General features: G+C 40.6%; 3 protein-coding genes across 9 annotated transcripts in view; 1 reads left to right on the forward strand and 2 right to left on the reverse strand.

Annotated features, from left to right (window-relative positions):
* TBC1D23 (TBC1 domain family member 23) overlaps positions 1-4,047 on the reverse strand; it is a 34,972-nt gene extending 30,925 nt beyond the window's left edge. Inside the window, exon 1 of one of the 2 annotated variants that reach the window (XM_065829338.2) lies at positions 3,878-4,047. In XM_065829338.2, the coding sequence (XP_065685410.1) occupies positions 3,878-3,921 (44 nt within the window). In that variant the 5' untranslated portion in view covers positions 3,922-4,047. The remainder of the gene's footprint in view (positions 1-3,877) is intronic. The other variant, XM_065829337.2, reaches the window with a different exon arrangement.
* A 1,804-nt stretch (positions 4,048-5,851) lies between these two features.
* Positions 5,852-14,081, forward strand: part of CMSS1 (cms1 ribosomal small subunit homolog) — a 246,431-nt gene continuing 238,201 nt past the window's right edge. The window contains exon 1 of one of the 2 annotated variants that reach the window (XM_065829335.2): positions 5,852-5,976. In XM_065829335.2, the coding sequence (XP_065685407.2) occupies positions 5,916-5,976 (61 nt within the window). In that variant the 5' untranslated portion in view covers positions 5,852-5,915. The remainder of the gene's footprint in view (positions 5,977-14,081) is intronic. The other variant, XM_065829334.2, reaches the window with a different exon arrangement.
* FILIP1L (filamin A interacting protein 1 like) overlaps positions 7,692-14,081 on the reverse strand; it is an 87,624-nt gene continuing 81,234 nt past the window's right edge. For 2 of the 5 annotated variants that reach the window (XM_065829330.2, XM_065829333.2), the window contains 2 exons: positions 11,265-11,449; positions 7,692-10,054 (listed from right to left, as the gene is read on the reverse strand). In XM_065829330.2, the coding sequence (XP_065685402.2) occupies positions 9,964-10,054; positions 11,265-11,449 (276 nt within the window). In that variant the 3' untranslated portion in view covers positions 7,692-9,963. The remainder of the gene's footprint in view (positions 10,055-11,264; positions 11,450-14,081) is intronic. The other 3 variants (XR_010650758.2, XM_065829331.2, XM_065829332.2) reach the window with 3 other exon arrangements.

Below are 14,081 nucleotides of genomic sequence, written 5' to 3' on the forward strand. Positions count from 1 at the left end.
ATGTTAGTGCCAGACTGGGCTAATTTATTCTAATATATTTGTATTACTATTCTAACGAATAAGGTAGAACTAAATTGCACTTTAAGCAAATAACTTTACTTGAAAAAATTCACAGTAGCTTACAGATTTATAACATGAATTAATCGCAAACAAGTTTTACTTAAAATAATATTGGGTAAGTGAATAGTGCTGATTAACATCTTCAAAGTCAAGGGCTAATATAAATTTATTTTTATACCTTCCTATAGCAAAGAACATAGCTTCAAACCACAGAAAACTATCTCTATAAAAGCTTCCTCCCCATTTCACGAAATATGCTTTTATATAATCTAGTTACTCTGGTTGCTACTTTAATTTAGGATTCTCCTGACCACCAAAAAAAAAACATCAACAAGAGCTATATTAAATCAAAAGTAATGAGGAGTGTTAGTTCTCTATTGAAAACAAACAAACAAAAATCAATCCCTGACATTTACTTCAAAATATCCATTGTATCCAGAACACGACTGAACGTTCTTTTTTTCCAATCGAACTTTGGAGAAAAACATTAATTCCCTGACATTTTTACCTTTAGTTTTCCCTCAGGTATGTTAATTTCACATTTAACTGCCAAGGACTTTTTTGTTGTTGTTCATATGCTTTCAGAAGAAACATCATGGTTCCAGGCACTAATAAGCCAGATTTTGAGTGCAGAAAAAATACATATGTACAAGTTTTGTCACTCTGTTGTCTGAAACAGTTGGAGTGTATTTTGAGACCCATAAGATGAATTATTCCAAAGGAAAGTCAAATGAATGGGAACAATTCCGTCTGTGGTTAAAGTTATATTTAGTTAGTTCAGGTCTTAACTTTCAAAGTATAGATCTTAAAATAAAAATAGTATTTGATCAAGTTACCTGATGCTTGATTATTAAACAAAAATTTGCAAAAAGGTTTTAGAAATTAATTCATAGCTGTTTGTATCTTTATCTGTCTGAGAACCTGAAGAAGAAAAATTAGGTCCAAATGATTTATTTCCTTGATAATGAGAGGAAAAAAAACCTATAACTTCCAATTACAAACATGTTAACTAAGAACAGTCCAGCTTGTTTGTGTCTATACATTTTATTGACTAGAAGTATTTTATTGACTAAAATTATGGTTAAAATAGTAGACAAAAAAGAAACTGAGATCTTACAACACAGTTCGAAAACAGTCTCCTTTGTGTTTCTCTGTATTCCTAGCTTTGGACACAGATAGGTCTTCCAGCATCAAATATAATACAGTCAACAATTTATCAAATTAATTTTTGAGAATATGCCAAACAGCTAAAAAGAAATATTTAATGAACAATGTCTGACAGATTTCTCTCATTTTTAAATCAAAACTGTTGAGAAACTTCCTGAATTTACTGAAGAAAAAGCTGACAATCTCATCTTTCAGTAATTCTGTCCAATAAGTTTAGGGGGTAGGGTGGGTGGTGGTGTTTTGGTTTTTTTTTAAGTTGTATCATACAATGGCAAATTTCCCTGTTTTTTGTTAAACAAAACACCAAGCAGTTAGTATGGATGTTGAAGGTTTTAATTCATCATTAGTTTGTGCCCCTTCTCAAATCACACCAGTACTGCACGTCAAGTTGACACAGGAAAAATCAAAAGAGCATTTTATTTTAATAAGCATGTCTCGATTCTACATGCTCAAGGTGCTGTCAGTCTCTGAACACAAAATTACATCTGCATTTGAGTCCCCCTAAGGAACTGAATAGAGGACAAGCATTACTGGTTTTCTTCCTAGCACAGTTCAGGTGTACATTACACATCATTTTATGTTTCAGCTGTGTAATTTTAAAACATGAGATGTTATTGCACAATCCTATGTACTTAAAAACTATGACAGTGTAGTAACTTACACAGAAAAGCTAATACAAAAGATAGATATTATAATTAGAAAAAAAAAAAAACAACAGTTCAACAGCATTCAGATATGCACACAATAGTTCAAATCAATAAATGAAAAAGGCAATATTTCACTGAAACTTGCATTAAAAAACAAAACAACAAAAAAAGCCATGGGAAATTTCTAAGTAAGCAATAAAGAATACAACTTTATGTTATTTACAGCATACAGCTCTAGTAACAGGACATATTCTGCCATACTAATGTAGCATTTAAGTATAAACCTCTTGAACTCTTTCCAAAACAACTTACAAAATCTTCTGCAATTAATGCCTTCAAGTTTGCATTTTCTAGTAGTACGAGCATATCAAATTTACTATAGTTACATTTTGAAGCTGCCAGTCAGAATGGCAACAATGCAGGCTGTGCCTCGAAATATGTCTGGCAACCACACTTGTGCCTTGTTCTTAACCAGGAATTCTACCAGTTTGTTGTGATCTAGAAGACCATAACATTCTTTCAGCATTAGTAATGAAGGAGATGTCAAGTATTTTTTCAGAGATACTTCAACATGGTTCTTAGTCAATGTCCAGGGTTATATTTCAAAGTGTCAAGATTGCACTGTCAAGTAGTCTGTCCTTACCTTTGTAATTATATGTTTGAACAGTCAGGTCTGTATTTAGAAATTATGCTTATGCAACACTGTACCTACAGAAATAACTTTATACATTTTTAAGTTGCAACTAAAAGCAAAAAAGGCTAAAACACTACATCAATTCATTTTAATTTGCTAGTAAATGATACTTAGTTGTTTTATTCAGTAGTTGTATTTGTAGGACAAACCTAGACAAAGAACAGATACTAGCTACACCTGCATGTGTGTCCATTCTGGCTTCTTTACAGTGAGATAACAAAGCACAAAGAGAGCTGAGCATAGTTAGCAAGAAACTTTGAATTCACCACATAAAATATAGCCTAAAAGCAAAAACATCAGACTGGAAATGATCATAAAAACACCAGGTCTGTAAGGCAACAGTGTGAAAAGTGTGTACGTGGAAAGGACAAAGAGCAATGCTCTGGCACAGACCACAGAAATAAAATGAATCACATGCAATGCAAAAGTGAAAAGAGAAAAACAAAGTGAAGATGCACAGGAATGTAAATGTGGGGTGCAGTAAGAATATCTTCAGATTTTAAACACAGTGTTTATTTAAGCCTCTACAATCTTAAGTGAATACTTAAGTGAATGCAATGCAACAAATACTAAAATCACTCCAGGCATAGTATCCACTCTTGTCCTAGAGATTCGATGTCAAATCTATTATAAGTACCAGCTACACCAGAGGAGGGTGGCAAGCAAAATCATTCAGAAATCAAGCCAGGACTTATCTTTGACACCTGTGCTTGAGCAGGTACGCAGAGAGAGGGGAAGCTGAGCCTAACAAAGCAGCTCCGCTCCCGGCAGCCAGGTGCACACATCGAGCCGCTCCCACCCCATATTAAAAGCTGTCATTTGGAAACTGGAGCAACCGCCCGGCTCCAGGCAGGGCACGGCCACAGGCCGCCCTGTCTCACCCTTCTTTGGACAGCGGTGCTTCCTCCTTCGGGACCCGAGAACCGCCGAACACCCGAAGGCGTCTGCCCCGGGACTAGCCCAGGGCTCCCACCGCGCTGGGGCCTGCCAGGCTCGGCAGGCGGATGGGTGGGGGTCTAGAGAGGGGCCGCCCCCACCCCGAAGAGCTCCCCCAGCCACCCCTGTCTCCACCGAGCGCTCCGCGGCGGCGGGAGCACGGACGCCCTCACCCCCTCCCGAGGCGCTCGGAGCAGCCTCAGCAGCACACCCGCACGCCAAGTGCGGCGGGTCCCGGGAGCGGTGGGAGCGGCGACGTGCCGGGGAGGAGGGACACGGCCCCTCTCGCCCATCGACCCCTCTCCTGCTCCCCCTCAACCTCGCTAGAAGGAGAGGGAGCAGGAGAAAAAGCACCGACACCCCCGTAACTCACCAGCTGCTCGACGACGACGGCGGCGCCTCTTCCCCTTCCGCCATAGCTGTTGACGTGCCTCCTCGGTCGGCCGTAAAGCGCGGTCGGGTGGTGTGTGGTTTTTGGTGGTGTTTTTTTTTTTTCCCACCTCACCGTGAGCCGGCCCTGGTCCTCTTCTCTCCCGTGCTGTCGTGAAGTGAGGGCGTCCACCGCAAAGCGCGGAAGCCTGGCAAGGCAGAAAGGCGGTGCCTCTGCCTGAGAACCAGAGGCGGGGCCCGGGGCCAGGCCGGACGGGCTTGGCTGTTGCTGCCGCTCCCCAGGGGCGTTCACCTGAGCCTCTGTCCGGCGGAGGCAGCAGCTGCCCCGCCGCGGGCCGGGCCGGTCTGACGAAGCCCCAGCCGCCTCTCAGCGCAGCCGGGGAGGCGGCAGTCGGGGCCGGGCAACCTTGCGAGGCGGCCGGCGCTCCGCCGCGGGAGGAGGCGCTGACGGAGGCTCTGGCGGGAGATCCGCGGCTGCTGCGGCCCTCTGTGCGGCCTCAGGCTGGGTGGCGGGGGAAGGCGCTACCGCCGGTGCCTTTCTCTGTAAGCGTTGGGAATCGGTTTTCCCAGCAGGCAAGCCATTCTGCGAAAAATCTGAGTATTTTTCGGTTCCCATGAAGGTGAACTGCTTTGCTATATACAGGCTTGATTATTAAACGACTTCCCTTACAGTCAGTATCTTGCCAGGCTATACTCTGCAAGCTGAAGATAAAATTCGGGAGTTTTACATGGAATCCTGATTTCCAAGGACTACGAATCATCTGGCGATGTTCTTTAGCAACCCTGGGCAGAACAACACTAAAGCTCTCGATTGTGCATGTTCCTCATCCATCTGCACCCTCAAAGAAACAAAAAAATAGTATGCGCCTATGAAAGTTAAGAAAAATGATGCAAGTAATTTATCACAGAATTACAGAGTGTTAGGGATTGGAAGGGACCTCAAAAGATGATCTAGTCCAATCCCCCTGCCTGAGAAGGAACACCTAGATGAGGTTACACAGGAAAGTGTCCAGGTGGGTTTTGAATGCCTCCGGAGAAGGAGACTCCCTAATCCCCCTGGGCAACCTGTTCCAGTGCTCTGGCACCCTCACTGTGAAGAAGTTTCTTCTCATATTTCAGCGGAACTTCCTATGTTCCAGTTTGTACCCATTGCCACTTGTCCTATCATTGTCACCGAGAAAAGCCTGGTTCCATCCTCAGGACACTCACCCTTTACATACTTATAAACATGAATGAGGTCACCCCTCAGTTTCCTCCAAGCTAAAGAGACCCAGGTCCCTCAGCCTTTCCTCATAAGGGAGATGCTCCACTCCTTTAATCACCTTCATTGCCCTGTGCTGGACTCTCTGCAGCGGTTCCCTGTCCTTCTTGAACTGAGGGACCAAGAACTGGACACAATATTCCAGAAGTGGTCTCTCTGGAATAACAGTGCCACCTTATGATAAATTCACGTTCTTACACTTGTCTGTTTTACTTCCACAGTCGGCTGCGGGATGTGCTCCTCCGTGCAAATGCTCGCACTCTAAAGCAGGACCGCTCCTGTGAAATAACTCACACCAGTTGCTACACTGTCTGCAGGATCCGGCGCCTCGAGAGCGAAGAACTTTCATTCAAAGGCAACACACAGTTTCTTGACGTGTATATTTGTGTCTCAGAAACGATTATATAAATAATCCAGAAAGTATTTTACAGCGTCAAGCCAGACTCAGGCAATTAAAAAAAAAATATTATGAGAGAGTAATATTTTAAATTTCTTTCCTCTTTTTCCCCGCTTGGGCTATATTTTTGGAAAAAAAAAAAGTCAACAACCCACCCCCCTCCATGCGTTTTAAGCACTTACTTTTATTACTTAGGGAAAAAAACTTTGTAAAATGTTCATTGGGCACCGTTTGTCTCCCGCCCCCGCGTGTGTGGGCGGGCAGGGCCAGTGCGCAGGCGCGGGCCCGGGGGCGGGGCGAGGCGCGGGCCGCGCGCGCCGCCCCGCCCCGCCCTCCCCGCGTGGCGGCGGCGGCAATAGCGGCATGGGGGACACGCTGGAGGAGCCGTGGTGGGAGAGCCCGTCCGGGGCAGGCAGCAGTCCAGGTACGTGGCTCCTGGAGCTCGCTTCTCACGCTGGGCTTAAACAGTCTTCCTGAGGGCCTGCCCTCTTTTCCCCGGTCCTCCTTCTCTTTTTTTTTAATTTTTTTTTTTTTTTTAATTGCCTCCTCCCTTCAGCCCCTCGCCTTTCTTTTTTCCGCTTTTAATTTATTTCTCCCATTTTTCCTCTCTCTCTCTCTTTTTTTTTTTTTTTTTTCCTTCCTGTGCCTGCTTTTCCCTGCTTGCTGCCGATGGCGGTTTCGCTTGTAAACAAAAATCTCTGCATCCAGGTGAGGTCTAATCTCTGGCCCTTCGTACTCGGGATAGTTAGAGGATGGAGACACAAACGAAGACGTCTGTATTTAAGTGACTGGTCAACAAAATGCATTTAAGCGAATTTTAGAAAGCGAAGGGGAGGGAAAGGAAGAAAACGCCGTGCTTTGAGTTCTGAGCTCAGCAGCCCCCTGCATTCATTCAGCTTCTAAATTGTGTTTTCTTCCAAACCGACTTTAATGGATGAAAGGATGTTGCATAATGTGTGTTGATTGCCGTTACCGACCTGAAGTAACTTACAGTTCTGAAAGGCCTTGGAAACAGTAAACCCACAGTAGAGCCTTTGGAGAGAAAAATATCTGTGCTACTTGAAAAGCATCACCCATGTGCTCACTAGGGTGTCTCATGTCACCTTTGTCATGTGTTATTATAAAAGGGCAGGAGTTAAACAGGTTTTCTACAGCCATTGCTCCTTAGAGTATGGTACTATGGCCTATTTGTCTCTTTTCAGAATGATTATAGTATCTGTCTCCTATACTTTTTTCTTCAGTGTATCTTAAAGCATGTTACAGCCTGTGATTGCATCTGTAGCATTGAGATTGTAATGCAAAAGTTCAGGTAGATCTAGGCAACTAAAATGACTTTAAAAGGTTATAGTGCCATATTGATTTTTTTATTATTATTTTTTTATTTTTTTAAATTATTTTTAGCATATAGGTAAGAGTTGGGAGTTATTTGCACTTCTGGGAAGACTCTGAATCTTCCAGTGTCTTACAGTGGTTGCTTCCTTCCTGTGAAAGGGTTGGAGAATAGTTTGAGAGGGAGCAATGTAAAAATTGTATGTATGTAGTGCAAGAGCAGTCACAAACCCTAATAAGGCTCCTGAGCATTTAATTTTATTTTTTTTATTTTCATTTAAGTTCCTTAAACAGTTCCACTTCCCATAGTTAATGCTCTTTGTTGAGAAGTTCTCATTCAGGAGTCCTAAATAACTTAGGAGCCTGCCTGCACATTCTGCCAAGCAGAGATTTCATTTGGGATGGGTGGTAAGCTGATTTTTGTCTTGTTAACAGCTTTCCTTTAGAAACTGAACACAAAGCAGGACTTGGATGATAAACATTTGACATGATGGATAAACCATCTGACTTTGAGATGAGATTGTGAAGCACAGCTCTTCCAGTTATGTAAACTCGTTGGGATTTTTGCGGTTTGTTGAGCTACTAAAATAATTCAGGTGGGAAGGAACCTCTGGAGGTGTCTAATCCAGCCCTATACTAAAAGTACTGTATGCACTTTACTCCAAGAACGTTATATGAGTGTGTTACAAGTATGATTACAGGTGAGTGTTGTGCAAATCATGTACTCTACTGTCCATATCTCACCTTTCGAAACTTGTTGGCGGGTTCTTTATGAGGAGCCTATTGCATTAAGTTGACAAAAGCCATCAGTAAAGTAAGAAGAGCAGCTGCTACTTTTATTTTGTGTAGTTATTTTTCACATACAACAGATTAAAATCAAAGCTTAATTTATACTGCTTCTTATGAATACTATAAAATGCTTTAAAATCAGTTGACCTGAAATAGGAAATCAAGGTTTACAGTGTACAATGTAAGCAGCAATACAAGGAAATAATTGGCCATTAGGTAGCACTTTTGACAAACTTGATCAAGTTTATTTCTGTGAAACATCAAGTTTTGTTAAAAAAAGTTTACTATCCAAATTCATTTGCTGACCTGTTTAAAAAAAACCAAAACATCTCTGCCACGTCTGTAGGTGCAAAGCAGAATTTGAAATGTACTTTTAAAATACTGATCTTTTGCCAAGTCCTTTAAGACTAGCACTAGAATAAGTCCTGACCAATGGTATATTCTTCTCCATAACTCATCCCTCAGAAGTGTCTTAGATTTTAGCATCTTGTAGTTAGAAGAGGCTACTGTTAAGAAGAAGTATATGGAAGATGTTCAGAGTGGAAAGGTATGAAAACACAAAATATATAGCCTAGTATAATGATATGTAAGTAAGTCTTAACTTACTTTTGGCCACATCATTAGGTATCATTATTTTAGAATCCATATTAAAAGCAGATACTCTCACTTTGAGACATGAATGTTTACCCTGCTGCAGGTGGTACAAAACCCCAAACTGAACCAAAACCCAACAAAAAAAAGTCCTGAAGGGATTGAAGGGATCTGCTATCTATTTGTCTTGTCACATGACACAGTCTAAAAAGTCTTGCACAAGAACCGCTTCAGTAAACCTTTGAGACGAGATTTGTGGAGAGAGTGGTCAGGGGTTATTGTCTGCTTAGCAGTGGTGTTTAGTGTTACACACGTCCCAAGTCAATTAACTGCAGGGCTTCCTCGCCATCCCTTTTCCAGTTCATGTCACAACTGTGTCCAGTCTTGAATATGACTTTTATATTGTGTTCTGAACTGTAAGGGAGAAGATAAGGAATACTAAGGAGTTTGCTTAGTACTCATGAAAGACACCAGGTTTATCATGTTCTCTCCATAAACAGAAGGAGCACTTCTCACAGCACCATGAATTGACCGTACCTTGCCTGTAGCCAGCGTGCCACATCTCCCGAGCAGTTTGAAGGAGAGAGTTGGAGTTCTTTTTTTTTAGAAATCCTCCCAGTTTCTTCCTTTTATGTGACCGCTCATCTTTCGTTCTCCATACTTTCTTTGTCACCCTTGCTTCCTTAAGTGTCAGTTTGTTTCAGTCTTCATACTCATAGGTAGAAATCAATTGTGTCATCCCAAAACAGGAGCAGAAGACAGAGAAACTCTTTTATGTCAGTGGTACAAATAGGTGAGAAGTATAATATGGTACCATAGAGGATGATTTGACAGTACTCATGGGGTCCTTTGTGATCTCTAAAGCAAAGGATGCTATTGTGGGAATTAATTTATTTTGCCAGATTTTATTTTCTTACTGTAGACTGGCAATAAAGGGTGGCAAATAGCATCAGTTTGTAATATGTGATTTGCAGCTACCAAGAAGTGGGCTGTTCAATGTAGCACATTCAGTGGGAGTTTTGTAGCTTGATTGGAGCTGAGCTCTGTTGACAGACCTGTGTATGGAGCGCTTTGTATCTTTTTTTTTTTTGGCTCATCCATGAGTTGCTGTCCCTTCCGATGAAGCTTATATTGAAGATCTCTCTGATAAGCATGCCAAGGTGACAGCTGCTTTTTGAAATTTGTGTTTCTTCACGTTTACATATACTCATTCTGCAAGTTGCAGAACATATAATGCTGTGCTTCTGTGAACTTTATTTGGATCTGAGCATACATGACATATAGCCTCAGAACTTTATAGGTACCCACAGATTTAGTGAATAAAATTTGAAACCATTTCTATTTAATACGGAAGAGACATTTGTTAATTTTTGCATTTGACACAAGTGTGTCTTGTGGGACACAAGCTGAAATAATTTTTCAGTAGACTGATCTTTTTGAACTTCTTTTTTAGATACTCTTGGAGAATTTCTTGTGGAGCTGTTGAGGGAGGCATAGGTTTCTGTTGTGAGTTTGCAAAAATAGTCACGCAGCAGTGCTAATGTGTTGGACTGTCTCAGTGGTTAAGTTAAACTTCTAGCTGTGAAATAAAAGGAAAAAATTGGGTAACTGAATGCGTCAAAATTGCTCCTTGCTTCAGCAAAAGGATCACGATTCTGACTATGGCACTGTGATCATCACCAGCTTTTGCTTTATTTAGGAATTACGATTTGGCAGTTCTTAAAGAAATACCTATGTGAAAGGAGTTTTTCCACATATTATCAGTTGAGCCATTTAGACTGTTGGAATGCACTCTGTTAGGGGAAGAAGAATGAGGGAGACGTTAATACCAGGGAAATAAAAATTAATTTTTATGTTCTACACCAGTAACTCATGTTAGTTGGTATTACAGGATTCCTGTGGGGTGGTTCCTTGCAGTAATAGTATTTTGTTAGTTTTAACTCTCTGAAGTGGAACAGCGAGAAATTTTCTTATCAGAGCAACAGCTGTTACTTTTTAGAAAACTGAAAATAACAAACCCAGAGTCTCTTCTAATGTTTAAGTCTTTTGAAGAAGTTATGCTTTAAGAAAAGTGAAAAGGCAAATTTTCTCATGAATGAACTAGAACTACTTGTGCAAAGAGTTTGGTTGAAAAAAGCTTCACTAAGAGTTATGAATGCAATTACTTATTTTACTTGAATGTGAGCAGTTGAAAGGAAGGGTAAAATTGTGGAGTAACGCAAGAATGAAATTGTACTTCTTTGTAAGTCACAACTTACTGTTAACCTTGACACATTTTGATCAGTTCCAAAATACAGTTTAAGTGAACTGAAATCTCAATACTGTAGTCCAAATAAAAAGCTGACAGTTTATACAGGTAATACAAACAATATCCGTCTCAGTTCTTGCATCTCTTTTCCTAAGACAACATCTGCACCAAGTTGAGTGGGGATAATCACACTAGTTAACTCATTGAGCAGTGTTGTTCATCTTCAAATCATGCTTTTAAAGTAATGCTTGGCACAACAAGGATCTCTGCGTTTCTTTAAATTCTATGCATCGTGAACAAGTAAATTTCTCCATACCTCTCTTCATTTTGTCTTTACTACTGAACATAAGAAATCCATACAGAAACACTTCTTGACTAGGCCAGCTTTAAAAACAGAACTGCACGTCCTTCAACCTCTCTTCATTTCGTTGACCATGTGTTTTTATAAATCTACTGGGACAACATTAGTATTGTTATTTATGGAACATGTTAAAATTGAGTTTGCGGTAGAAACGTGTTTGTGCCTCATGTACTTCCCTGCTGTGAGGGCCAAATTCTAGAATTACACCACAAAAATGGGAGCAGAGCTTGGCCCCTGCAGACATTTGGCTATCTCTTGATGTTCTGTGATTAGTGACCGTTGATGTGCTGACCATGTGGGTGGTTTCAGACTTTTCCTGAATGGAAATAACTACTGTTGAGGTTCAGATTGCTTAAATCCATTTTAATGTCATAGACCATGGAAAATTATTTACCTTCTCCCTCCACTTTGAAGGCTGGTTTTGGACACAGTCCTTATAATGCGTAACTTTCCAGGACCGCTGTCTTGGAGTGGTTTGTTGAGATGTCCAGCTGGAATTTTGGCAGGTACTTTAGTTGTGCTTGCAGGCTTTGGTTTGGGGATCCGAGTTGGAATTGAACGATGGAACGTGTCAGTAATCTTGAAATAAACCGAGAAAATAAGTTATGCATTAGGGAGGAGAAGATGGATTGTGTATTTAGCTTGTCAATGTCTTTTCCACTTTGTCAAATGAAACATATTTCTTTTGGAACTGTTTGTCTGAATTTCCTTTCTCTCCTTGGCAATGATTGTGCAGCTTTATATGTCACTTATCTACTTGATTGGTAAATATCAAAGAATGTGAATGGATTGAAATATAAAGTATGAATAAGGGGGGTTTGCTGTTAGCCCTCTGTCTAGGGCAGCAGCCCCAAGGGCTGAGTGGGTGATGCAGGGCAAAGGCTGTGAATTTTGTGCCTTCTCTGGGTGAATATGCTGAGAACTTCAAGAGAAGCAAGTCCTGAGTACCAGGGAGTACTTAGCTTATACTTTACTCTGAGCAGTCATTCTTTGAAAGTGACCACAGTGCCTGTGGCTAGGCTGTTTTGGAGGCTCAGGAAGTTTCTGGTGGTTTGAATTGACTTGTGTCTTGGTGTTTGAAGGACAGATGTAGGTGCCTTTAACTTAATATTATAGCTGTGACTACGTTGTGTTATGATTTAAAAAAACAACCAGCCAAGGAAAAAAATACATGTGATGGTGGTCTCTAAAAAAAGATTCTTGGGAAAGCAAAGTTTCTGTGGAAAAAGAAAGAAATTTTTCATAGTTAAAAAATGGGAAGTAGCTAGGAAGCAGAGCATGTAGCCAGATTTTGTAGTATAGTGGAGATACTGTCTGAGCCTCACAGACACCTGTGTTGTTCAACGTATTCATAAACTTAACGGGGAGAGAGTTAATACTGAAATGGCGACATTTGCATGTAGTTTAAAAGGTATTAGAAGCAAGAGCTGACAGAAATAAATGGTATTAAGCAACAAAGTGACAAAAATGTGTGTCAGATCAGTGTTAATAAATGAAAAATAATATACCTAGGGGAAACTAGTTCACATGCAGTAGTAAATACGACATCTACTGTCACTCAGAACACAGATCTTGGAGTCACTGTAATAGTCCTTGTTGCTCAGCAACTGGCACTTGTCAAACAGGTAACAGGCAGGTTAGGAATTACTAGGAAAATAATAGGAGAAAACAAGGCCCATCATTTTTTAGTGTGTAAATCCAAACCATGCCTACATTATTAATGTTTTGCAGAGTTTTGTCCAAACTGCTGAGAAAAGGTTATGGCAAAATGCAGAAAAAGGTGGCGAAGGTGATCAGTTATGGAATGACTTCTGTGTGAAGATTAACAACATCCACTAAACCTTTTCAATTTTGGAAAATAGACTGTGGAGATACAAAAACAAACTAACCCAAACAAACAAACAAAAACACCAGAAGAAATCTAGCATTGTAGTTAATAGGGGATTTTCTTGAATAACATGCTTGAGGGGACATCCATTGAAAGTGGGTTAAAGAAAAGTAAAAAGTAATTTCCCTTGTCAAGGAGCTACAGAACTCATTTGGACTGGCAGTTTTTGAGGTGCTGGTATAAATTGATATGGAGAGAGCTTAGAGTGATTCATGACATCCATCAGGGACTGCTAAACACAAAGATGTGATGCAGTTTTCAGCTGTGGATAGCCAGAAATTGTGGACTGCTGGAGTCTGGGTTTATTACTGTTTGCCTGGTACTTATAGGATTTCTCATAAGCATTTACTACTCGTCACTACCAAAGATGAGATTTGTAGATCCTGGATCTGAACATGTATAACTCGTTTCCTGTTTTTATTTTCAAAATCAGAAAGTTTCAATTTGTAGAGTTTTTAAATATACATTAATAAAGGAAAGAGTTTGACTTTGAAATTCAGGAGGAAGGAGATGCATTTTTGTTTTCCTCTGCTCTGTGTTCTTTGAACATTTTACCTCTAGGTGAGGAGAGGCGTTTTTCTTTGCTGTGTTCCTTGACGATTTTTACCTCTAGGTGGCAGCAAAGTTTGGTTTTTTGTTTTTTTTTTTTTTGTTTTTTTTTTTTTTGATGCCGCATCCCAGTATTTTCCCTAAAACCGAACTGAAACTTGTTAAATGCTGTATAGAAAAATTAACTTGCATTTTCACGGTAATCTTGAATTATAGTACTGATACTGTTAGTATGCAAGGGAAGCAAACAAACAAACAAACCCCCAAAATACACACACAAAACAGTACCAAAACACAACAAAAACCAAACCAACCAAACAGAAAACCAAGCAAAAAAGCATTTTGCTTCAGTTACCGAAGGCACTGTGTTAGGAGAGAAGGAGTTGATATTGGAGGGGATAGTTGTGTTGCTACTCTATGGCTTTCCTTGTGTACTAAGTTGGAACAGTTTGCCTTCTGACTATGTGTTACGGCCTGGTAGAGGAGGGACAGTGCTGAGAATAAGACATTTGTGTGGGCTATTCCTAGTAGTGCTACTGTCTGACGTGAATTTAAAGATGATATTGAAGTGTTTCAGTACAGAGATTCCGTAGGATACAGAGTGGTTGGAGGATTCTGTCTGTAGGTGATTGAACAGCAGTGTTAGTACTTCAAGAAGGTATTTGTAGGCCTAGGTTTTTGCAGGTTTTGTCTATCTGACTGGTGTTCAGGCTCTTAAGGCCTTATTAAGTCAGTGGGAGGGGTTAGCTCTGTAAATACCACAGTATCACAGTA

Source organism: Patagioenas fasciata, chromosome 1 (genome assembly GCF_037038585.1).
Source record: "Patagioenas fasciata isolate bPatFas1 chromosome 1, bPatFas1.hap1, whole genome shotgun sequence".
Taxonomy (NCBI): domain Eukaryota; kingdom Metazoa; phylum Chordata; class Aves; order Columbiformes; family Columbidae; genus Patagioenas; species Patagioenas fasciata.